At 36.2% G+C, this 26,563-nt stretch overlaps 1 protein-coding gene across 9 annotated transcripts; it reads right to left on the bottom strand.

Annotated features, from left to right (window-relative positions):
* Positions 1-336: 336 nt before the first annotated feature.
* Positions 337-24,825, bottom strand: snphb (syntaphilin b). Of its 9 annotated transcripts, none has more exons than XM_087306768.1 (7): positions 24,695-24,825; positions 14,570-14,715; positions 12,051-12,125; positions 8,343-8,459; positions 7,276-7,383; positions 7,031-7,180; positions 337-5,487 (listed from the first exon to the last, which is right to left on the bottom strand). In XM_087306768.1, the coding sequence occupies exons 2-7, from the start codon at positions 14,611-14,613 to the stop codon at positions 3,849-3,851; spliced, it is 2,133 nt and encodes a 710-aa protein (XP_087162894.1). In that variant the 5' UTR covers positions 14,614-14,715; positions 24,695-24,825; the 3' UTR covers positions 337-3,848. The 9 variants fall into 9 exon arrangements, with proteins under 9 accessions (XP_087162894.1, XP_087162895.1, XP_087162898.1 ...); XM_087306769.1 differs by having other exon boundaries at positions 14,570-14,678; XM_087306772.1 differs by lacking the exon at positions 8,343-8,459.
* Between the last annotated feature and the right edge of the window lie 1,738 nt (positions 24,826-26,563).

The following is a 26,563-nucleotide window of genomic DNA, read 5'->3' as shown; positions in this document are numbered from 1 at the left end:
CGTCGAGTTAACAATCATTATTACAAATTGAAGTGGATTGAACATAAAAAAGTTGAGTTATCCCAAAAACCTTAAGAATTAGGTTGTTGAAACTCATTTAAAATAAGTAGTTTGAACAATCACCAAAAGTTATTTGAGCATGGAAAAAAAGTAACCATTGACTACTATAGTATATTTTTCCTAGTGTCAAATGCTATCAGTTTCCAACATTCTTCAAAATATCTTCTTTTTCATTTAACAGAAAAAAAGTCTCCAAATGGTTTAGAACCACATGAGGGAGAGTAAACAACAAGTCAATATGGATTTTGAGGTAAACGTTCCCTATAATGGAGTATCTCAAACTTAAAAACAAACTATATTTCATTCTTATTAGTTACCACCAAAATGCAGACAGACAATTCATTTATAGAGTCATGGATTTTCACATTAAATCACACACAGCTCCTCTCTCTCTCTCCTAAGAGTGCTGAACGCTGTTTACATTTCCATAAAACAAACATGTAACATAACAGAAATATTATTACTCAAATTTACCAGCATATAGGGCCAACATACACATCTCTGCTCGTAATATGGCTTCAAAAATTCCAGAAAACCTTATCAAGGCCTTACAGGTCAGTTATACAAAGCTTTATATCAACGTAAAACATTTACCTGGCCGAATAACTAATGTAATAGTTATTCTGTACATATCTTTGACAAAACAGACGATAGCAGTTTGGGGGGAGCCTACTATACCTGGAGAAACAATCTCATTTAACCTCTCATAATCACATTCATAGTTCAACAAACACAAGTCGATATTAAAAAAACAAAACAAATACATACAGTCTTATTAACAACTGTGAGGTTCTTTTATAAGTGCTAAGTTGGAATGGAGGTGAAAGGTGCAGGGACTAAACTACAAAACAAACACATCTGTGCACGCTTGCCACCACATGAAGCACAACTTAAGATTGTCAGCAGTTCAAAGAATAAATATCAAACACCCTGCAGACGCCACAAAATCGGCACTACAGAAAGCAGCAAATTATTTCAAAGAGAACTTTACAACGAATATTGCACTACATGTACTGTACACAACATCAGAGGGAGGAGGTAGACTGAAAGGCAGCGGCTATTCATGGTTTTGGAGGAACAGAAGATAAGACAATATGTGAGACACAAATAACGACAGTTGGTGTTCGCCTGGCTGATTATCTGGTACATTGTTTTCAACAATTGAATGCAAACTTTGATTAATGGTTCTTTGAAATAACCCTGAACCACAAATGCACATGTATGCACTGGCCTTTGGACAGACAGAATCACACAATCAAATATACTTCAAGTAATTGCTTATAAAGTGAATTATAGTGCAATTGACAGTAAATGTCATCCATTACCAAGTGTCAGTCAAATAAAAGGTCAACATGAACATCTCGGGGGACATACAGTCTTGGCCAAATGATTGGAAAAAGCTGGAAACTAAAATTGTTAAACTTCAAATATTTGGGCTAAGCCAGATGTAGAGGATTTTTAAATGGTAATAAAAGTGGGTAATCACAGACAGACAGTTTCAAAAGATCTTTGAATTAATAATATTTAAACGTACATGCTCAGTAATTATGTGTATGAAACTTCACTTTCAAAGAAAAACTAATATGGAGCAGGTTGAAAGCTGGTTCTTCTATTTTTTTTTTTTAGCAAAGGGGAAATGAGAAAATTACTGGCAGAGATGTCTTCATAGATGTCGATACTCTTTTGTGACATGGTCATGGCTGCCATGTTATCATTATAAAAGAACACATCCACCAATTTGTGAAAATTCACCATGGCCATTGACTATTGCAAAAATCCCAATAGCAAACTAATCACCGGCTTTGAATGTTATTATTTGATTGAATGGCCAATAACAGTGGTTATCAGCTGATAGATATGGCCGGTGAGGGCTTTCTGTGCCTGCTGGTAGGCGCAAGAGGGCTGTTATCATCCATCCACATGGTCAATCAGTTATACTAACAGAGAAGACTCCAGATCCAGATCTTTACATTACTGTGACGGTTGGGGTAGGGGGTAGACGGTAATACAATACAATTAATAAGGGAATTAATAAATAATATAAATAATTCTTGTGGTTAATCAGCTATACTACCAGAGAAGACTCCAGATCCAGATCTGTTTTTACATTACTGTGATGGTTGATGTAGGGGTAGAAGTTAATACAACTAATGGGACATGTAAAAAATAATATAAATAACTCTTGTTAACTTCAGGCCACAGCTGTATGCGATCTATAGCTGATTAACCATGCGGGTGGATAATAACAGCCTTCTAAGCCTACCAGTAGTCGCAGAAGGCCCCTACTGGCCCATATCTATCAGCTGATAACTACTGTTAATGCTCATTCAATCAAGTGATAACATTCAAATCGGCTGGACTGATCAAGAGTTGGGACTGTAAAGTAAATTTACTTTCTCAATCGCTGCAGGGTGCAAATTGGACCCAACATAAGGATGAATAATTTAAAGTGTGTGGCCAATCGAATAGGACAAATGCATGAAAAATACTCATTTTAGAGGAAAATTTCAGATAACACTTAGAGGGTTTTGCATTTGAACTCTTCACATATTGTGAACTATATACTACATTTCAAAAATAAAATAGTTAATTAGAATTTTAGCATACCAATGATTTGTTTAGCATGGAGTAAAGCTAAATTAAGGTCAGATTTGACATTATGTATAGATAATAACAGGTAAAATTATAAGTGGGTAATTACACAATTATAGTTTGTAATTATACTTCTTGTAATTTGTAATTATCTAACCCAGTGTAGTGAACGTGACCGTATTAAAGCTTAGCCTTTATCCAAAAACATTTGGCTAACGTGACAATATTTAATGGTCACACAGTGAAACAAAATCGAATTATTTTCTGGTGAAAAAGCTTCTATGATTACCCTATAAAAGTCATTCAACCCTGATCATTGTATAAATGCTGAATCCTTCATAATGTTAGTACTATCCTATTATAATATATACTTTAGATACATATTTCAGCATTCAACTTGTACAGCATTTCAAAACCATCAAATATTGCCAATGAACTGAGCCTAAAATAATGAGTACATCTTCTAAAAGACTCCAGATGGACTACGTTTCATTTTGTGACAGCACTTATCTAGGACACTAGTGGTATATTCAAAGCATATAAATAGCTCTGCAGGCGCTTGCCCGGCTCCTTAAGGGGAAATGATGGCTGCTCTGTGCCACACAGGCATGAATAATGGGACAGCTAACTACTGCACTCACAGCAACAACAATGATGGCCATTAGTAATCCAGATACTTTGGCTGCACTGTACATTACACAAATAACACAAACACTCTCTCAGATAAACCAATACACACTCAGCACACACATCCTCCACGTGAAGTTGGGACGGACACTCAAATAGACAGATTCATCCTATCACTTATTGCGTCTCGTCACTCAAAATAAGGGTAATGCAATCATGTTAAAGGGGATGTTTGAGTGTCACTCATTCAGCAATATCAGTGCAACCATCCACATCACATCCATCACTGAGAACTCTTAATCTCACCTCTTAAGTGAACAAATGTGAAGAAAGGTGAAAGCTCACATGGAGCCTTAATCTTGGTGTAAATACATGCTAATGTTTCTCCTTTCTTATTCTTAGCTCCTCTTGAACATAGACCAAAGAGAACTACATCTTTAAGGGCCTGTGCTCAGACACAATCCCTGCTTCAAACAATATTTTGCATGTTTTACCCAGACTCTAATAGCACATCTGACAGAGGAACAGTGATGTCACTGGTTTTAGGGCTTTGCAAGAAAGAGAATGTCTCATATATTCATTCCCCCTGGACCACCTCCTCCTGCAGGGTAGTGGCGAAGGCCACCTCCTCGACGAAGTGAATGGAGGGCCACGGTGCAGCAACCACGCAAAAGAGAACCAATATGGTAAATTGGCTGACCATCACGATGTGGACCCCGACAGAACCATGCCACGGTGGGAACCACTGGCACGACCACTGCAAGCAAATCCACTAGGAAGTGCCGACTCCAGTAGTTCTTGACTGGTAAACCACAGCCAGATGATTTGGAATCTGTGTTCGTTGCACCTTCATCCCCCTCATCTTCATCATCTGCGCCTATATTTATCACATTATCCCCTGGAACCACAGTCTCTGTTAATACACTGTGAGGCTGAGTGGTCTGAGGAAGGGAGTCCTCCTCTGTCCCCACCAAAGGCTGCATAGAGCAAGGGGATGTGCCAGGGTTTGGCAAAGGGTCTGTTATAGGTTGTGGTTGAACAGTTGAGTTGGTTACTGGTGATCCAATGGTCTCTGTGGTCAAAGCTGTTGTGCTGATTGGCAAGTCTGTAAGGGGCTCTGAAAAACTAGTCTCCTTGTCAGGGGAATCAATAGGCATCAATGGAAAAGTTGCAGCTCCTTTGGAATCAGATGCAGTTGGCATCCAATTCCCCATTGCTACTGGTGCGGACTTGGTGGAAAAGTCTGCAACAACAGAAGTTGTAGCAACTGTTGCTGTAATAGCTGATTCTGTGGCTGCTGACTCCAGATCATCTCCTTCATCAGACATCCATGTGGAGGTTGGACTGCAGGCCTGAGAGCGGAACGTGCGCTCGGCAATAGTGTCTAGATCAGAGTTAAATGATGTACTAGGACCATGGGCAGGAGCAGAAGCTGGGGCATGGTCATATTCAGTTTGAATGCCTTGCTCACGAAGGTGGTGAAGATATAAGTGATGATGTGACAGACAGGGATGGCTTAAACTAACACTGGCCCCCGCCCCGATACTACTGCAGCGGAGTGGCACAACTCTCGGCTCACTGCTGCACAGTCCTTCATAGGTGGAGGAATGCGGCAGGCGGGAGTACGCATTGAGCAGCGAGGCTGTCTCTTGAGACAGAAATGCAGCCTCCAGGAGCAAATCTGCCTTGCTGGCTCCTCTCCCACTCTCTCCACAGCAAACAAACCCGCTGTCTTGCGTGCCCTCGCCTGACAAACATGGAATGTCACACCCGTTTTCGTTACTCTCACGTTCCGGGCCACCTTGATCACTCAACTTGGTGTAGGTAGAGCTGCGGGTAAGCGAGCGAGCTGGGGAGCCTTCGGAAGACCCCGCCAGGCCCTCGCTGACCTCCAGCCCTGCCCCCACCAATCCTCCACCTGCTAGGGCTTCTCCTGTTTTGGTAGTGCCGATCTGAGCCAACTCCATGCTTTGCAATAAAGACTCCAGTTTGTGGTTCTGTAGGTTTATATCTTGGAAGCCCTTCTGCACCCCTGTGTCAGTATCTCCCAGACTGGATTTGACAACATCAACAACTTCTTTAAGCTGGTGAATCTCCCTGCGGGCCTCCTTCAGAGCCAGCTGGGCCTCCACACGGTGGCATTCCTCTTCAATCCAGTCCTCTTGCATACGAGTCAGCTGAGTACGCAACTCATCGATCTCAGAGTCCCTAAGGAAGGAGGAAGTAAAGGACAGAAAAACAGGTGTCAAAAGAGAAAAGCAAGCAAGGAAAAAAAGATTTAAACATTTTTTGTCCTATCCCAGGAATTCAGAAGTGATGTATGCCAGCAGACAGCTACATCAAGCAGAGCATTCAAAATGACAAACTGGAGGATGAACAAAAAATGAACAACTGAAGGAAGGACAGTGCTCTTTGTTTTTTTGGCATTGAGAATATCAGTTTATTTATGAACTAATTTCGAGAGGATCACATGCTTATGATTGACCACGGCTAGTCCCGCATCAGCTTCACATATTGCGCCAATCAGATGAATACTAACTCACCATAAATAACCAGAGTTTTTTCACTGAAGAATTTCCCCTTTCACTCCTACTTCTCGCCGTTCCCCTGATTGGGTAGCACAGCAGCCCATTGGTTAGCACTGTTGCCTAACATTAAGAACTCCACTGGGCCAGTTAGAGTTTCTGTGCGGAGTTTGCATGTTCTCCCAGTGCTCATGAGGGTTTTCCCTGGGTTCCCCGATTTCATTCATTATAAGTAAATTGACTAATCCAAAGTGGCATCATAGGACAAACTCTTAGCCTGCTATATCTCTCAGCTATTCCTAACACGTTCACAAGCAGTGGAGTTCTCAAGACCTACCTGAGCTCAAACTCCCCTCTCCCTAATTATGAAATCTTGAAGTATAATTTAACAAACTAAAATATTAAAATGGAGGAAAAAAATTACAATTGAAACATATAGTTCTACATGTGATTGAGGATGAAAAAAGAAAACAACTGCAAAAACAAAGGCAGGTTAATGCCCCTAACATTAGCTGTATGTCTTGTAATAGTGTCAGTGTTTTAAACACATATATCCCAGTTCTTGCAGTGTGAACATAACAAAAAGTGGGTATTCCACCAGTAGGAATAATGAAAACATTCCTCCAGTGGGACAGCCCCTTAACACATATAACAAGCTGTCAGTGTTTGTTTGGAAAGCATGGTGAAAGTTTCTTCACTGAACATCATTTAATGTTTACCACTGACACCATTTAATGCTATTTTAATGCTGAACCAATACGGCTAAACAGATGTTTGCCCAGACTTGCAATGAGCAAATCATTATCCAGCCAAACAATGGCTGGATTGTTTGATGAATAGGAATGTTCAACAATATCTCTCTTTGGAGCATTACACACAGAAGCTTTGAAAATACATTTATGCTTATGTGATCCTTGCCATTAGACAAATGGAGGCTGCCATTAAATAAACAGTTTAGACGTAATAAATAGCCTGTGCTGATGAGAGAAATAAACGAGACTGCAGTTTAATGGTAGTATTCACTGTGAAGCAATTTAATAGGCAAATCTGTTTTTACATTTTTTTACATGGACATGAAAATAAACCAAGTGAACATTTGCATAGAAATAAAGTAGCCCCTTTAATTAACCGCTACTTGCTTTAGCTGTTAAAAAATCTAAAACCAATTTCATCAGACTAATTAAATCCTGCATGGACCCTTACGGTGATTTCGATGGATGCCTCACCTGTCCTGCAGTCTTTCGATGGTCTCTTTAAGCCGTGCTCTCAGGTGCCTGATGCACACCTCTTTCTGTTGCAGTGGGGTGAGGTATTGCTCAGGAGGAGGAGGTCGAATGCCATGGTTATCATTGCAGGAGGTGTATTTTATGTGACGCCTGACATAGACAAAAAATTGGTATATAGAAGAAAAAAACATAATATTTAAATAGATGCATAAAAAAGTGACATCACTAGACAAGTTGTGTCTCACCTATGGGTTGGGCTTCCATCACTGCCCTTGCATGACCCTGAATTGCTACTGCTGCTGAGAGAGGCATTTCCATAGGGATCACGGTTACTGACAGGTGCTGGACTCCGTCTGTTCCATAACAAAAATCACAATTTCACAGCGTCACCTTCAAAGCCACTTAGTAGGACACAGGATTAGGGCTGCATGATACATCGAAATGAAATCGAGTATAATTTAGAAAAAGCAGTGATTGTCATGCACATCTTGTAAGGGAAGCACGGCTCTGTAATTAGTATTAAATCTCTGTAGGCCAGAGGGTGTGGAAACTGCAAATGCTGCAGTTTGTCAAATCATGGAATAATCATCTTCGATTTCAGATTCATGCCAATTAAATGGTCCACATTATTTAGGCGTAGCTTGTCAGTGAACTATGGCTCTGTGTAGTAAACACTGCTCCATCGGGAAGTAGCTGAGACAGATTTACAGCTGATTACAGAACTGGCTTTACTGACAAGATGTGCATGAAATCGACTTTGATTAATCGTGCAGCCCTACACAGGATGCAGTACAAACAGAATAGACAGACAAACACTTACATGAACAAACACAAACGTAATAATACATGAAAGACAAAAACAAACATGCACACCAACTGTACAAAAAAAGACTAACATGCCTCTATACATTGTCAACTGGTCAAAAAGGGGGACACAAAACCTTTTTTAGATTTAAATGTGACACAAACACTAAAAATGGCAAGAAAGTGCAAAGTAACACAATCACTTGTATTATGTGTGAGATCATGATAAATATGTGTCATGACTCAGTTATGATAAACTGGCAGCTGAAGAAGCAGAAACTAACAGCAGTGCCATCTCATGAGATCAAATATCCACATTTCACCACGATACACAAACGCAATTCAAACTTTAAACCCTCAATAAAATCAAAACATTCGATTTTATAGGGAAATCGTGCTGTGGTTTTAATCCATGCTGACACAGATAACAAAGAGAAGTAAAGAAATGAAAGGAGATAGTCAAAAGAGACAGAAGTGATGAAAAAGAGAGGGATGATGGAGGGCTGACCGACAGTGGCGTTCCGGGGACTTTGGTGTCAGAAATCCTCTGCTCTGTCTCATAGAGACCATAATGCCTGACTCCATGGGTGTGTAGTCTAGCTCTATAAACCTGCAATAGTCAAAACTGACCCACAAACAAGAAGGCATCGTTACACAAATTGGCACACACCTAAAGTTCATCTTGACCTGTATTGTATATATATATTTAAATGAATGTTTCTTTGAATAGACGGTACTTATCAATATTGGATGGATTTGGGTAGAAGCAGGGGTTGTGCATCCATGCATTATGCTCTATTTATAGCTATCTCCCCCCTAAAAATAAGGTTTCATTAAATTTTCACATGCAGATTTGATTTTTTTTCTCTTTAGCATGACTTGCATCCCATTGAAATAATTTTTGGAAATTAAAATAAAAGAGAATTTGAATGCCAATTTCCACTTTACATTGTGGAATATTACTGACCACTGGAATCACCATCAGCACCTCTGATGCAGAATGTTTTTGGGAATGAGGAGCTGAATTTTACAGATAGAATCATATCATATTTGTTTGAACCGCTGTCTCACAGGACAGAAACAAGACCTGCATAGACCTGCCCTGAAGGCATTTCTTTGATTAGAAATGAAGAAATGTCATTTAAAGGGGGGAGGGAAGGGTTTGCACTGCAAAATCCAATAGTCAACTTTATCAAATAAAATAAGTGTAGTTAACTCAATATTGACTGAAAGTTAATTCTACACATTTGAAAAGAGTTTTGAACTCAGTGTTGAAGGTTATGAGTTCATTAAATACCTCATTACTTTAACTTAAATGGAGTAAGTTCACAGTACTCCTAGATTAGTTTAACTCAAATGATTTGTAGCAGTCAGTTTCCTCAAAGGGTTTGAGTTGCCTTAACTTATTGGGTCTTACAGTACACAGTTGGTTTGAGTTCTCTTCATTTATTGGGTTTTACTGTGCTCAAATTGCTTCATTTACTCAAATGGATTAAGTTCACAGAACTCAGGATTAGTTTTTGAAATTAAATGGTTTGTTGCAATCGGTTTCCTCAAATGATTTGAGTTACCTTAACTTTTTGGGGTTTACAGTGTGGTATTATTACAGTGTGATTCTGTTATGCTTTGTTTTCAGCGGCACTGGTGGATTTTATGTGAATTGAAGCCTGCAACTTATTCGTGAACACATACAGTACTGTGAACTAAAGCCATGTAAAACTGGCTATACAAGACTATAGATTCATTATTTTGGATGATAGAATGATATGTTATGGAACAGCTTTGGCAGTATCTTGAATATTGTTTGAATAATTTGTTCCTTAAATCAACCAAAAAGAGGCTCAAAGGAGCATGTATACACATAACAGTCTTTTGATTTTTCAGACTAAAAAGATTTTTACAGACAACCTAAAAAGTTGGTTGGGTTTTTTCCAGTTTTATTACTGTTCACACACTGACAATAATACATTAAGCCCTTTTAAAGAACTCCCCTGGATTTATCTAAAGCCTATTTATGATCTAAATGAAAACTGACAGATTCTAATTGACAGACTGACTGATTGATTAATCAAATCAGAGGTGAGGAGAGGACAGGGAGAATGATCATATAAGCTTCTTTTAATTATTGATGTTTTCCAAAAATCACTACAGCCCAGGGTTTGGTGGGATCAGATCACTTTGCCACCCTAATAAAATAGGAGACATTCTGACAATACTGTACTATGACTTGACAGAGTTACAAAATCTCCTTTATTTTTAAATAAATGTATCTTTTATTTAAGTGAAAGAGAATATAGTTTTCCAAAACATTCTGAACATGCTGTTTCATGCCATATGCTGACCTCACATAGCCTACCCAGTTCATAAACTTACACAATACCCGGAGCATGGGGAAGCTTAGAATAATGACTATTTAATCTTCCAGAAACATTCTTTTTTGGGGAAAATTAAATTTTGGGTAATTTTAAGTTTAAGCGTTGACCACTGAAAATAATCCTACTGTCAACCACCTAGAAATGATAGTTGCAGCAGAGATTTTACAGTCTTATCAAAGCAATATGCAAACAAAAGAATTATACTTTAAATTGGTAGTTAAAAAATAATTAAATTAAAATCTGTAGAAATAAACCCTGAGTACAAAATATAAGATGCAGATCAGTGTTTAATGAAAAACAAAAACATAAAACAATTGTTACTGAAATAAAACTGCAAAAAAAAAACAATTTTGATATAAAAAAATTATATATATATATATATATATATATATATATATATATAGGTGAAAAAATGAAGTAAAAGAAAAAAAACTAACTGAAATAAGTTTAAAGTCAATAATTAAAACTAATAATTTGACAGTTAAAAAATAGAAATTCTAAAATAAAGTGAATTCAAACTTTTAATAATCAAGACACCAGAAATACACACTAATAAAAATGATAATAAAAATAAGATTTCACTGATCCAAGTAAAAATGTCTTGGAATGACAAATCATCTACAGTAAACTGCTGTCCACCAGAACCACCGTTGGTGGGCTATAAGAGTTTTGCTGAACTACCTAACCATGAAAGCAAGCCAAGGTCATGGTTAAGGTGAGAGAACAAAGCAGAGATAATCAAAGTAAACAGCCAAAATAAACAAAACGTGCTTGAAGAAAGAGTGAGAGGGGAAAAACAAAACAAAGAGGAATCTGCTATCAATACTGATAGCAAGGAAAAGGGGAGAAAGAGAAAAGCAGCCAGTGTGTCCATCATGTGTTCAGGTATACATATACTAATTAAAGCAGAGTTGGGTAATGTGGTGAACTCAAAATATGCATTGCATTGCCACACACTTTAGAATCATGACTGAATCACGTTAAGAATCAATTCAGTCAAAGCCAAAATGGCTTATAATGGAAAAGATTCCCAGATGTGAACCGATTCATTCACGCTTCCTCTGAGACTCTGTGAAAGACCAGAGATCAGGGGTATCAGATCTATAGAGATGAACAGTTAATTCTGGTTAATTCTCTAGTAAATAATTCACCAATACACACAAATGCTGGCATATTAAAATCAACAACTGAGGAATGATTAGTTCATCTCTGTCATCCGGAAAAAGTTGAAAACATTGACAAACTCATACCACAACAAACTCTTGCTACAATTTGAAATAATGAAAGAGAAGCATCTTGACAGAAATTAATGAACAGAAATAAAGCTACAATGTATGACCTAAACTGTTTCAAGTAGCTGTAAGAGTTAAATAATAATAAATTAACTTTGTACCTATTTGTAAAGAAGATCTTGAATTTTTAACCAATTCCTGAACTAATCATCATAGGAGGTGAACTTGTCTTTTCTGTTTCCACCTCAGACTGCACAGCTCCAGCATATATGGAGCCGTCAGGTGAGAAACTAACAACTCATAACCTGAAGATTATAAAGATGAACTGATCATTTCTATTTTCTGTACAAAACCTATAAGAAGTTATTAAACGTATAGGTTTCTGAGATGACTCTTTCCTGAATTACATTAAAGATTTCTGAATGACATACAAGATTTGTTTTAAATGAATAAATTGTTTAATAACGATCCATCACTACAGATCTGCCCTCTCTGGTCCTCAACATGGGCATCAGTGGTAGCGGCTAATGGGCTGGTGTGGATGTCCAGTGTAGCAGTGTGGTCGACTACAGTCATGCCCTACTGTAGGGAACTGAATCAGAGTCTCACACGGGGGACGCAGTGGGAGATGACAGCATTTGTTGCAAGCGGTGCTTAGGCTGCAGGGCCTTCAGCAGGTTGAATCTGAGGAGAGAGATGAGACAGAGGCACAGAGCTGGGCTCTACTGCATTACCACCAAAAACTCCCACGGACACCACTGCTACATCTCTAGCAATGACAACCTTTGTTTATTTTCTGTACTCGGACAGAACAGTGGGTGTGGCTTCAACCAGAAATGTGCACAAATTAAGTTTTTCCACGATTTTAACGAATCATAACTATCCTAAAAGTTCCAGTTCTATTTCCACATGAGCCTGATACAAGACTTTTTTTTACACAGAATTCTAGGCACGGTAAGAAAGCCATGCCGACATCGTCACTCTCTTGCCTGTCTGCCAGTTATTTTCATTACACTTCTGTTAACAAGGCAATGACTGAAGCATTTGTATTGCATTCCAGAGAGCTCCATTTTCAACACCACAGTGGAAAATACAACTGCATCCTTGCTGACTGGCCCAGTTTGTCACGGAATGGAACAATTAAGCAAAGAAACCATTCAGCCCGATAGTGGAAAAGTGGTTAAAAAGTACTTTTTTTTTTTTTTGTATTTAGATGTAACTTACATGAACATATCATTATTTAAATTATAAAATGACTTTTTGTTGTAAATTAAGTTAAATGAGTGTTTTTTTATTTATTTATTTCCAATTAAGATATTGACCCAAATTCCTATGACATGATATAGTTAATGAAAGCCAGTCGGTATTAAAGTTTTTACATAAAACATACTTTTTCTTCTGTGATTAATATTTAAGGGCATCTATGGTAAAAAATCTACTTTTCAAGCTGTTTGGACAGACATATGTGTAGATCTAGTGTACAGACCATCATATTGGGGTGATATAAACACACACAGTCCTTGTTTTTTTTCAATTTACCAACATAAAAACGGTGGACCAATTGGAGCGGTTTTCAGACCGACCGCAACTTGACGTAGGAGTGTGGTCCCCCTGCCCACCTAATTGATTGACAGCTGCGCTTATTAACATGTCTCAGTAGTCATGTGTATAATCATATAAACAAGACCAGATGTGCGCAAAGCAACCTGGAATAAAAGGTCTGTTCAGTTTCCTAGGATCATCAATCATCATCAAATGTGATCAAGTGTAAGTTTTACATGTTTAAAATGTTTTAAAACAGAGCATGTGTGTAATGAATTACAGCGATTCACTTCAGCTTTACTTCATCAGCACAGCCGTGTGTCAGAACAATTATAAAAGAAGACGCTTCAATCCCGGTTTGTGGACAATAAATTAGGTTTATTTTCTACATTAACATAACAGATATCCATACAGCAGTGGAGATTAACCTGTATAACGCATGCATGCAAAAAGAGTGCAAAGCTAAACGCGTCTGTCTGTGAGGGTATGTGTGTGTGTGCGTACGTGAATTTTGTATCGACAATGTGTGTGTGACTCAATGATGTAACTGCACTACAAATACTCATTGATAAAGTTCTTACTGTGGTATTTCTCACAAACGCTACGTGAGACCTTCTTCCTTTAAGTCTGTCTGTTGTCTGACGTAGGCGAGGGAGGAGAGGCATGCAGAAAGGCACGTAGAAATGGTAGGCGGGGAGGACTAGCCTTAAAGGCGCAGTACGACAAAACAGCCCCCTAGTGCAAAAATGTATAAAATAGAATCTTGTAAAAGGTATAATGAAAAATCTGATGAGTGTTTTGAGCTTTACAGACACGTTCTGGAGACGCAAAACACTTATATTAAATCTGAAAAAGGGGTAACCTAGGTGCCCTTATCAAAATCAAAAAGCGAGAGTAAAGACATCTGCAAAATTACAAATTATTACCTGGTCAAATTAATGGTTTTATTGACTAATAATTTATTTATGAACATTTTTATTGACCTTTGCAATAAAGCCAATTTTTTAGTTTTAATTATTGATAAATTATATCCTTAAGAGTCCCTACTAAATATATTTTATTTTCCGACAAATTCAGTTTTTTTATTTCTTTATATTTTTTATATATTTTATTTATATTATATTTTATTTATCTTATTAAACAATTTTTAATAAAACAATTTTTATATTCCATATTTTTCACTGTTACATTATCTGTACTTTATTTTATTAATTATGAATGAGACTTTAGCGTACATTTGTGCTTTCGATCCTATTCAGATGTGCAAGTAAATCTTTTGAACTGGCAGTTTTATACAACCTGTAAGTTGTGGGTGAACAAAACCTGACAGCAAATAGAAGAAGAAAGAAATGGAAACAGTTAAACAGCTGATGTGTTAATGATAGCAGCGGAAGTGAAAGAGACAGAGGTTTATTTAAGCATCTGAAGCTCGAAAGGTCATTAAACTGCAGCAGATAAAAAATGTGATTAAAAGTTAAACAGCAGTAGATATTAAGGGTTAGATATTACAGCAAAGCACCAACACAGCTGCAAGTCTGAAAGAATGTCTGTTAGAGAGATGATTAACTGAGAGACAAAACACTTACTTGCGTGATCCAGAACCAGATCTTTTATTTGAAGGCGAAGACATGGAGTCAGCAGTCGTCTACGCTCCTTCTCCTTCTTCAGCTGGATCTGTCTTCTTCCTCTTCCTCTCTGTCAACACAGCAGGAAATGCTCAGCTGCAGCCAGACTGAACAAAACACACAAACACAGGCAATTTTCTGTTTTATTGTTGTAATGGTGTAAATACATAAAATAAAAGTCTAAGTCAAAAATATGTTTTCAGTTTCACACTCAAAAAGATCATTAGATAGTAGTAGTAGTATTAGATAGTTTCTGCAGGTTTCACCCAGTCAAATTTAAGACTTTTTAAGATCTTTTTAAGACCATCAAGAAAAAAATGTAGATTTAGGGCTTAATGCTAAGGATTTTTTAAATGGTCCAGCAGAATTTGTTTTAACTTTCCCCATCAAAAAATTCTTATTAGCTCTTTCTTAGCCACATATTTAAAATAATGTGTCAAAACAAGCAGACCCTAGTTGTATACATACCAACTTAAAAAACACTTTAAAAATAAAAACTTAAACTAAATGTCTGCACAACAAACTGTTATAGTATCATTTATAAATAGAGTTTTGCTGAAAGTTTTAATGAGATGTATTGTTGGTAATTGGATATATGTTGAATGGATTGAGTAGCTTTACATAAACAAATCAAAATTAAGACTTAAAAGACAATATTTCTGTGGACTGAAGACTTTTTAATGTCTAAAATTTACTTTTTTTTTCATTTTCCATTTTAAGACTTTTTAAGACTCCGCGGATACTCTGATTTAAATTAATTGTTTTCATAACATTGACTATTACCTGAGGCTTATTGCCTGCCTATTATTAGGATATTGGCTGTTTATTTGTACTTGGTAAGTAAGTACATATTCTATATCAGGGATGCCCAAACTTTTTCTTTCAAAGGGCCAAAAACCCATCTTGATTGAGGGCTGTGGGCCAAGTGAAATATACCAAACCGTATTACATTAAATTTGCCATGGGTAATTTCTAATTTCATTTATTCATTTTCTTGTCGGCTTAGTCCCTTTATTAATCTGGGGTCGCCACAGCAGAATGAACTGCCAACTTATCCAGCAAATTTTTACACAGCAGATGCCCTTGCAGCCACAACCCATCTCTGGAAAACATCCACACACATTCACACACACACTCATACACTACAGACAGTTTAGCCTACTGTCTTTAGCCTACCCAATTCACCTGTACTGCATGTCTTTGGACTGTGGAGGAAACCGGAGCACCCGGAGGAAACCCACGCGAACACAGGGAGAACATGCAAACTCCACACAGAAACGCCAACTGAGCCGAGACTTGAACCAGTGACCTTCTTGCTGTGAGGTGACAGCACTACCTACTGCACCACAGCTTCGCCCTAATTTTTAATTTATTTGCTCATATTTAAAAACAACCTAAAAATGTTGCTTTAAAACATATTCATTATTGATGCAGTATCATTTTTACCGTTTTATAATAACCCTATTAAAGTAAAAACATAAACAATCCCATTTATAACACCTTAGAGTTCAATGCTAAATATAGTCGAGCTGCTTCTGCCTTTAGCTTCATTTGCTTGCCGATGTTTTGTGCATTGCCCTCTATCTGTCAACTGACTGTATTTCCATTTTAAAAGTATTTACAACATTTAATTGAAACAACATTCAGTTAAACAAAGAACCTAAAAGTAACATTAAATTTAAAATAATGATCTCTGTCAAAGGGGTTCGACCCAACCAACTTCCCAACATTCTCCCTCTCTTTTCTGATGGGATGGTGAGCCAAACTAAAGGTTACCTATTTTGGCCCTACTTTGGAACCTCTGTTCTATATGATCTTATTCAACATCCCAAATCTGAACGAATATTTATATCATAACTATTAATTAGCAACAAATTAAGAGTTTATTATTGTGAAACAATGCTAAAATGTGTTACAAAAATCATATTTACTATAACAAATTACACCATATATTTATATTTTAAATATATCTAATTATTTTTAACCAGTGTATTTTTCTGATCAATTATACACAAGTGTTTGGCTTTAAAATGAATTAATTTTGTTATTTTGTTTGTGAAATTGTTGTTTTGTATTTACATTGTATGCTGTACATTAGCATTAGTACAATTGACCAAAGGATAAGCTATTTGCAACGATTTTTTGTCAATAACAGCTTTCTAAACAACAACAATAAAACAAAACTTTCAAAGTTTTAACCAAAAATAAAAATGATATCATCATTTACAGACACTCCATGTTGATTCTAACCTGAATTACTTTCTACACGCTGGAAATAAAGGAATCCATAAAAAACTTACGAATAATACTTTGTTTTGGTGAACTTTCCTGTTATGGCAACCTCTAAATGTTTGCACATACTCTCATTTTTATTAAGTGAGGCCAATCAAGCCTAAAAGTTGTCCATTTGCTCTAATCTGTCTGACCTCTCCACACTCAGCAGAGCTGGATGCAGCACTGCTTGCGGAGCTGTAATATATCTAACATTGTGCTGACACGGACTAGCTGATCTCTGAGTCTGCGCTGGTGTGAAGCCAGACAACAGACATAACAGAGCGCTAACTTTCACAGTCAGACTGCTCACTGAAATTAAGATCTGCCTAAAGCATTTTCATTTTCCTCATGCAGCTATTAAATTTGAAAGATACAGGCAAATGAGCAAAGGAGAAAGGGAAGGGCAAAAGCAGTGTTTTCTGCAGTAGTGGGGACCCTGAGACACATGATGAGAGGAAGAGGGATTAATGAGCTAAATAATTAAAAAGGAACTGGCACAGCTAAGTGTTAGAGGCAATATGCAACCCACAATATGCAACTCGATGAGAAGATCTTTCAAAACTGCACTGACTCTCCATGTTATTATTGTCATTCTAAACAGTACTTTTAATCCCAGTTTAAGACTGATTCCAAATACGTGCCTCAGCCTAAATGTTTCTGAATCTGCAAAAATGTACTTAATGTACATTTGACTGCAGTTTCTAGGTGAAATAAACACTACAGGCAGGATGACACCAACAACTTTTGTTTCTTTTCATGCTAAAATTAATTGCAGGGCCATATTATCAACAAATAAATCACTATTTTCAGCAAATAAATACCACAAATACACTTATTGTGTCTATGATTTTTAATCGAATACATTTACCTGACCTATCTATCTCCAAATGGACATTAGATTAGATTCGACTTTATTGTCATTACACACGTATACTGTAAGTACAAGGCAACGTAATGTAATTTTGGTCTAACCAGGAGTGCAATAGCAGCAAGTGCAGGATATAGGTATTAGTTATAAAGTACAAATATAGAAAAAGTATGTGTAATATTTACAGATGAATGTACTATGAACATTATATTCAGGTTGTATTAGCTATGAACAGAGATTAACAATAGATGAAAGTATGTACAGATTGCTTTTAATATTTATGAAGTATGTAGAAGTATGCAGCTATATATGAACATAATTACAAATGTATATGTACAGTAGGTGTGTACAATTCAAAATGACAACTTTGTCAGTTTCCTCGGTTGCTCACTTTGTACTTTGATAGTGGTTTCCAATGAGCCTGGGCTGAACCTTTTACACTTTAGAAGTCACTTTATTTCAGTGAAAAGAACCATTTTTACTGTGTGAAAAACAATTTTACCATAAGAACTATTTTTCTTTGTAAATAACCTTGTCTAGAATAAAACATTTCCAAGGAAGATTCTTCATGATGGAACCATAATTGGCAATAAAATGTTATATATATATAAGTGTACAGTAGGAGCTGACAGCCAATCATGTATTTAATTTTTAAGTGCTTTGGACAGTCAAGGACACATCACACATTGTATATAAACAGTTGTTTCAGAATTTGAAGAGAAAAATAATACAAGAGACTATTCCATTGTTATCATGATACTGATGAACTCCGAGGATTAAAGGGATCATAAACTCAGACATGCCTTGACTTTTTGAGGTCATTTGACTATCTGCTTGTTAAGTGGGATATCATGCGAAACCGGCCTCCGGGTCCAAGTGCTAGGGTTGTGCGATTTGGGGGAAAATAACAAATTGCAATTTTATTGACAGATATTGCGATTGTGACTTGATTTGCAATTTAATTTTGTAGTCAATAATTAGCTCAATAATCTGTATAGTAGATTCTTGCTGCCAAAAGGCAGTGAGTGTTAGTTAAAAAAAGAAACCGAAAAGATATTAACTTACTCTAAGATTTATTCAAATTAGTTTTTAAATATTCATTTTTCTTTAGAGCTTTTTTTAAAGTCTAATAACAAATGGCCAGAAAGTGACTGTTTTAATAAATTGGTAAAGTATTTTTGAGTGTGATGCAGCTGTTATGTACACATGATTTTACATAAAATTCACTTTATTGTGATATGACTAAAAAGTGGTCATAAACTAATGTTTTCCCAATTTAAATGAGAGGCAGCTTGGACCTGGAAACAGTATTTCATACTTTACGCCAACTTCAAACGTCAACTTAACAAGCGGATAAACAAAACCATTCTCAAAACATTTTGTTGGTGAAACATGCATTCAGAAGTTTACATTAGTAGGTGTTTACTTCCAAGTCGAGAATCCACCACAACTATTCCGAGATCAAAACTGAATATAAAATAACCAATTCCATGTAAACTATGATGCTTTTGATGTTAAAATCTTGCTAAGATCGTAAGCGGACCCCAGAGAAGAGTACAAAATGAATAATAAACACAGCAGGCCATGATACCTTGTAATTGTTAATTAATCAGGGTTTAAAATGACTAAAGGTTAATAAGCATAAAAAGCGAAAGCACTTCAAAAATGAACAAGACAGAACAGTATTGTTGTTATTAAGCAATACTAAAACTAATTACACCACTATGTGGCAAATGACCTAAAACAAAAACTGTTCTGAAGTAGCATTTAGTTGAAGTGCTACAATATCTAAAACTCAAATAAAATAATTGATTTATTTAAAGGGTGAGAACATCATGAAACTATCTCCCAAATTGAGAACTAATATTTTCAGATTTGTCCATGAACAGAAAAGCAAGATTTATTTATCAACCACTACAGTTTCACACTCAAGCTTTAGAATAGCACAGAAACGGAGACCTTGTTTGGAGGGGCAGAAAATGCACAAGAGCTGAGTCAGTACCGGGACAGTGTGCTGTTCTCTCCCTCTGACGCAGTGCGAGTCATAATGTAGAGCGCAGCTGCGGGATCTGTCCTGCATGTCCTGATTCAACTTTACACGAAACCTCAATCTCTCTAGCAGTCTATCTGTCATCATCTTACTGTTACTGTATATTGAGATGATTAATTGCATAACAATTCCTAATGACGTTTTGACTATAACTTTGACTATTCATGTGTGAATGAAGCCTTACATACTTAAATACAACCCTAACATGTTATTTGCTCAGATTATGAACAACTTTCATATGGCAGAATCAAAACAATGTATTATAAGCAGCTTTCTAATTCAGTGTGATGCAGAAATGTGCTGTGTCATGCACCTGCTGTCATCAGCACTGACTGACCTCTGCCTGCTGGTGCCTTAGATGTGCCCAAAGCTGCAGATGAGCGATTATAACAACCCAGCACTTTTCTTCTCTCTCGCAGGCCACATTCAAGCTATATCACAGCAGAAAATGCTGATCCACATACAGGGCTGCACAATACTGAAGAAATACTGATCTGATTAAACTTAATTTGAAGTCCACAATTAATCAAAATAAATCAAAATAAAAAGTGTAACAAATGGTAATAGAACAAAATTACATATATGTCAAAATATTAAACACTGAAAAATATCAAATATGACATAATAGGGGTGTTATGATCATCAGCGATCTAATCCTGAAAAATCGCTGGTAAAAACACATATTGCTAAAAATCCGCTGTTACATGGACTACAGATCCAGATCGTACTCTGTTGTCAGCATCCCCGTTCACATTACAGAAGACTCAGCCCTGATGTGTTTGTGTATGTGTGCGCTGTATCAATAGTCCATGTAAGCAGTGTTTGACAATCCTCCGGCTGTGTGTTTGCAATCAGTCAGGATCAGGAACCGGTGTGAGTGTGTGTGGTGCATGACTGGAACTTGTAGTCCATGTATGGAAGATTTGTAGTCCGTTATGATCTGCGCTTAATTCAGCAATCTGCAGCTGCTAGATCGCTGGTGATAATAACAAGGCACTTCACAGATCACATCACAGCTATAACAGCACAAAGAAACTATATAGTTGGAATCAGAATGATTCTTTTTAGCTTCAGAATTTAAAACAGCAGTTGACAAAACAACAGCATGCAGTTATAATCAATTGTGCAATAGAAAATAATGGTTATAGATCAAATGGTTTGAGGAAACCAATTGTGGCGAACTAATTTAGATGGCAAACTTTATTCATTTGAGTTCATTCAACTTGAACCGTTTATGGCAATCAGTTTTCTCAAACCATTTAAGTTGCTATATATTTGATAGGACTTAATTCATTCAATTAACTAAACTGCTACAGATCTGATAACAGAACTTAAAATGTTTACTCATAATCTTAATGTTTTTTTATGTAAACTCAAATATTATTAGTGTGTATGACAATATATATAGAGATTTAAAGTACACAAACCATTTGGTTTCAAAACTTAAACTGTTTGCTGCAATCAGTTTCCCTAAATGGTTTGAATTAACTTATCGGGTTTTACAGTGCAGTTTTCTTTATAATTATTATTCTTGATATGGGTGGTAATGGACGTGTATAAACAAAACCCTACTGTAAGTTAAAGTTCCACTAGGCAATATTTGAAAAGAACTTCTGACCATAGTGTCAACTTGAAAAAGCTTGCAGCCACTTAGCAGAAAGGGACGTTTCTAAAAATGATTGCAGATATATTTAAAAGTGGCGAGGTCTTGTTAGATTGCTTTGGTACTTTCAAACATCAATATTGTTTTGCAAAATACCATTGAAGTCAAAATGATTAAACCCCCTGAATTATTAGCATTATTAGAAATATTAGTGGTTATTTTTACCCCCAGTTTCTGTTTAACGGAATGAAAATATTTTCAACACATTTCTAAACAATAGTTTTAATACCTTATATCTAATAACTGATTTATTTTATCTGTGCCATGATGACAGTAAATAAAATTTGACTAGATATTTTTCAATACATGTTTATACAGCTTAAAGTGACATTTAAAGGCGTAACTAGGTTAATTAGGTTAACTAGGCAGGTTAGGGTAATTGTTCTGTAGACTATAGAAAAATATATAGCCTAAAGAGGCTAATAATATTGACCTTAAAATGCTTTAAAAAATTAAAACTGCTTTTTTTCTAGCCAAAATAAAACAAATAAGACTTTCTCCGGAAGAAAAAAATTATCAGACAAACTATGAAAATTTCCTTGCTCTGTTAAACATCATTTGGGAAATATTTTTAAAGAAAAAAGTTCAAAGGGGAGCTAAAAGGGGAGCTAATAACTCTGTTTTCAACTGTTTAGTGTACCTTTAACAGTCTTGCATTAAAAGATCTGTACGAAGAGTCACCATTTATTTTTTTTGTAACTAACTATTCTTGTATAGTACCACCCACATGAGTAAGTCTGTCATACTGTATGGCTTGCCTCATTATATGGGAGCAGACTAAAATGAATTTTATGAAGATAGGTCATTTATCAGACTTCTGGAGGGTCCTGGAAGAGAAGTGATCACTCTATCAATGGATTGAATGGAGCTCAAAGCATCCAGTGTGGATGAATGAATGCGGCAGAGCAGTAAAACATGAGCTCTGAAGTGAATAAACAACACAGAAGCATGTCATGTCACAAAGAACTACTTCAGTAATCAATACAATTAGCTTTATAGGAGCTATAAAAAGCAGCAATCAATAATAGAACAGAGCAGAAGCAATTACAAATAGTATGAAATGCATGGTGAAATAATAAAAACGGTATTGAAGTGTGTTTTATGGGAAAATACTATTTCATTCTTTTGGTTACAAACTTTTAGCTTTAAATCCAAGCTACGTACAAGTTTTTGTAATTATTTGTAAACTTTAGCAAATTCTGATTGAACATGATTTGAATGTATTTAATAAAAGTAAAATCAGGTAAGGCGACGCGGTAGCGCAGTGGGTAGCCAGCAAGAAGGTCCCTGGTTAAAGCCTCGGCTCAGTCAGTTGGCATTTCTGTGCTGAGTTTGCATGTTCTTCCTGGGTTTGCGTGGCACCGGGTGCTTTAGTTTAATAATAAAGGGACTACGCTGAAAATAAAATAAAAGAATTAATTCAAGTGAAACACTTCCTGATTTTTTGTCATTGTTATTCTTTTAATTTGAAAAACAAGAATTGAACAGCTACATAATGTCGTTTCATTCTAAATTAATTACATTTATTCAGACATAATTGAATAAGGCTGTTATTTTAATTGTTCTATATTTGTATGCTATACTTTATTTAATTTTTTTAACTTTATTTCGTTTTTATTAATATTTTTGAGTTAATTGTTTTGATATTTTCTAGTTCAATGTTAGTTTAAAATGACTCCTTTTTAATTGTTTGAATAATAATAATAGTCAAAATGATATGTAATATTCTGATAACAGTAATAGTCATTTTTATTTCAGTGCTGCTTTTATTTCTGCTAGCAAATTTACTAATTCAGCATAAATGCCTTTCCATTTATTGCTGTTGTTCATCATTTAATTAGTTACATATTTAATTTCTATTTTTCCTTTAAAGTATTTATTGTAATATTTTTATTTTATTTGAGAAAAATAGTTTTAACATTAATGTGAGCATTTTCTTAATAATTTTAGCTAACGAAAACAACACTAAAAATAAATCACACATATTTGTGAATGATACAGAGCTTTCATCATGTTCAATGTTGATGAATAACATAAATAAGAACAACAGCAAAAAGAATCAATACTGTAGAAATCACTTTTAGAATGATTTTTCCAGATGCTGAACAATAGGAAACTATTGTCAATCTGAGTCCATGCTGCTTTAAAGAGCTCAAGCGTTTCAAATGCCAGACAACAAAACTGCTGACAGATACTGACAGATGATTGAGCTTAAGTGTGGCACTTCACCTGTATTTACCCTACAGACTGAAATACAATATGTGTGCTCTTTGTAGCTGCAGCACATTTGGCTGAAAGCAACGTGGTGAGGTTTGTAAGATTTGTTTGCATGCTGAGAGGATGTAGATCCGGTCTCCATAGAGACAGCCATTCAGTCACTATACCAGAGAGAAGCTCCACAAGTGTGATTGACTACTGTGTGTGTGTGTGTGTGTGTGTGTGTGTGTGTGTGGTGAGACAGACAGACGGGACAGCATAATGACACTACACAACCAAGAGGCAAAGAGGTTCAGTGGCTAGTCTACATGCAACAAATGCAATCCTGTGCAAGGAAGAGGGTGATAATTATTGCAGCACCACAGAAAGAGAAAGAGTAAAAAGATAACAGTAATGACACAGTTTAATCTGCTGCTTTAATATGTTTCCAATTCTGTACCCTTACTCAAATGTGATAAAGACTACAGATGATGATCTTTCTAGATCCTCACAAATCCACTTTCGAGCACATTCTCTCTGCAATATGCAAGTCCTTAAAGGGATGCAAGGTCATGCTGCACCCTAGGCCGTGCAACTACAGTTTCCCTGTCACGACTCACAGAGTACGGGACGTACTGAAACTAAATTGACACTTAAAGCATATCTTGTAGTTAAGGAATAGCAGATTTTAAGTTATGGAAACTTAGTGTTGGATTGGAATGAAATGAACGCGGGAAACCAAAACAAATGCAAGATGCAGACGCGTGTTCGCTGCCAGAAACATCTGCTGTGCGCGCGCGCACCAAAACATCGAACGCCTATGTGTCTCAACGCATGCTTCAAATACACACGATTTAAGATGAGAATGTATCATACTGGTCTGCCTGGTAAATCCAAATACCATAAAAGCAATGTATCTGCCGCGTTACAGTCCTTGTTGTGTCCTACACGCAGGAAATGCAAAAGGAGTCCTTCGCTACAGAGATGCATCATGTTTTGCACGCCATATTGCAAAGCAAAGCATTTGACATTTACCTGGTTGCAGCCTTCCAGCGAGAATCAGCTTGTCTTCATGTAAACAGCGGTGTTTTGTCGTGTTTACCCGGGTGCTCGTCCCCGTCAAGGACTCCACCACAGCGGTGCTCCGCTGCTCGCGAGCGCGAGTCGACGGGGCGGAGCTGCAGATGATGATAATGATGATGATTCTGGCGCGAGAGCTCTGTTTGACAGCTTGCTTGAGGGAGGACGAGCATCGAGATGAAAGCAGATACGTAATATTACGACAGTCTACTTAAAGGGAACCACACTATCACTTGGAGTTTGGAAAAAATATATTTAAAAAGGTGATGTGTATGGGATCGTTTAATGCAACAGAACAGAAAGCACACAAAGGTAACTGTGACTTTCAAATCTCACAATTCAGAGTTCATATTTGCGATATATACATACATCCCTAAACTCTTTTTTTAAATGTGATAAAAAGCAGTTACATCTCAGAGTCAGATATGCAACATTTTCCCTCTTAGCCTTTGCGACTCTTTCTCACAGTTAAGAGAAAGGAGAAAACGTCCACATGCTAAGTTTTTAGATTTGCAAGTTAGCATTTCGAAACTTCAAGAACAAACGTCCCAGTTCTAGAAAAAAAGAGAACACAGATGTTAATTAGACTAATCAAAAGCGCATAGATAGATATGAGATTTCTAAATATGTAAATATACAAATCTAAACTATTACATAAAATAATAATAAATTTTCTCGAAAATAAATATCCTGCTGTGTTTCAAATGTAAATTTTTCAGTCTGTTTAGTGTTCTCACTTCAAATCGCTCATTGTAACTCTAAAAAGGGCTACTGGCAACCCTTCTCAGTTTTTAAAATTAGTATATGATAAGCTAATTTCACTTAAGTGATACAAAAGAAATACATTTGAAACTGATAAATTTGACAATTGAAATAGATGGAAACACACAAAGTTAAGCAGAATGATTAACTCTTAAAATCTAGTATAAACAAGCACTGATTTTTAGGCATGGTATTTCCATCAGACTCTAACTTGCTTCTGGTCTGTGTAAAATAGCAAATATCGGACAGTGTTCGGTCATCAGAGTAACCGGAGAAATATAATCCCCGAGAGAGTCGCTCTTCAGCACCACGGACAGCGCTCTAGGCCTACACTGCTTCATTCATTGTGTTAAAAGGCCTCACAATTTAATCAAACGCACAAATCTACAATTTACTGACAAAAAGCGTTTTCTTTTTAAAAATGTGATAAACACTTAACTTTTAAAAAACAAATCTCTCAGAAATATGCTTTGTCCACATAATTTAATAACAGCCTTTTAAGGTGTTCACACTTAGATAGGGTCTCTTTCAAACAAATAAGACTTTTTTCAAATGACTTAAAAGAATTGTTAAAACAAAGCACAGTATATAATAATTACTTTAAAAAAATATTTTTATTGCTGTTATTATTTTTATCTTACAGAGCTGGCCTTATGCAACCAAGGATAGCATCATAATTACATTTAAATCGGTTGTAATTAAAGATGGATTTGTTAAAATGTTTAGTGCATTTAGTGAATAATTAAGCCCAATGATTTTTTCGATTTTCTGTGAAAGAATCTTTCAATATGATTCTTTGTCAGAGAAATGAAGAATACTCTCTCTCTCTCTCTCTCTCTCTCTCTCTCTCTCTCTCTCTCTCTCTCTCTCTCTCTCTCTCTCAAATTCAAATTCAAAGAGCTTTATTGGCATGACTGTAAAACAAATTACAATGTTGCCAAAGCAATAACACAACACAAAACATTCATATAGATAAAAAATATAAGTAATAATAAACAAACACATGTTATATTATACATATATGTTGTCACAATAAACAAGTTAATTAAAAAAAAAGATTAA

The sequence above is a fragment of the Danio rerio genome, chromosome 23 (genome assembly GCF_052040795.2).
Source record: "Danio rerio strain M-AB ecotype USA chromosome 23, GRCz13ab, whole genome shotgun sequence".
In the NCBI taxonomy this organism is placed as follows: Eukaryota; Metazoa; Chordata; class Actinopteri; order Cypriniformes; family Danionidae; genus Danio; species Danio rerio.
This window is presented reverse-complemented; position numbering and strand designations above follow the sequence as displayed.

Bases quoted from the DNA above. Each gene is read 5' to 3' on its own strand.
- snphb (XM_087306767.1), bottom strand. From the start codon at position 8,623: ATGCATGGATGCACAACCCCTGCTTCTACCCAAATCCATCCAATATTG. The intron at 7,181-7,275 runs GTGAGACACAAC...TGTCTATGTCAG, and splicing joins GATGGAAGCCCAACCCATAG to GCGTCACATAAAATACACCT. The intron at 5,488-7,030 runs GTGAGGCATCCA...CTCCTTCCTTAG, and splicing joins ATCGAAAGACTGCAGGACAG to GGACTCTGAGATCGATGAGT.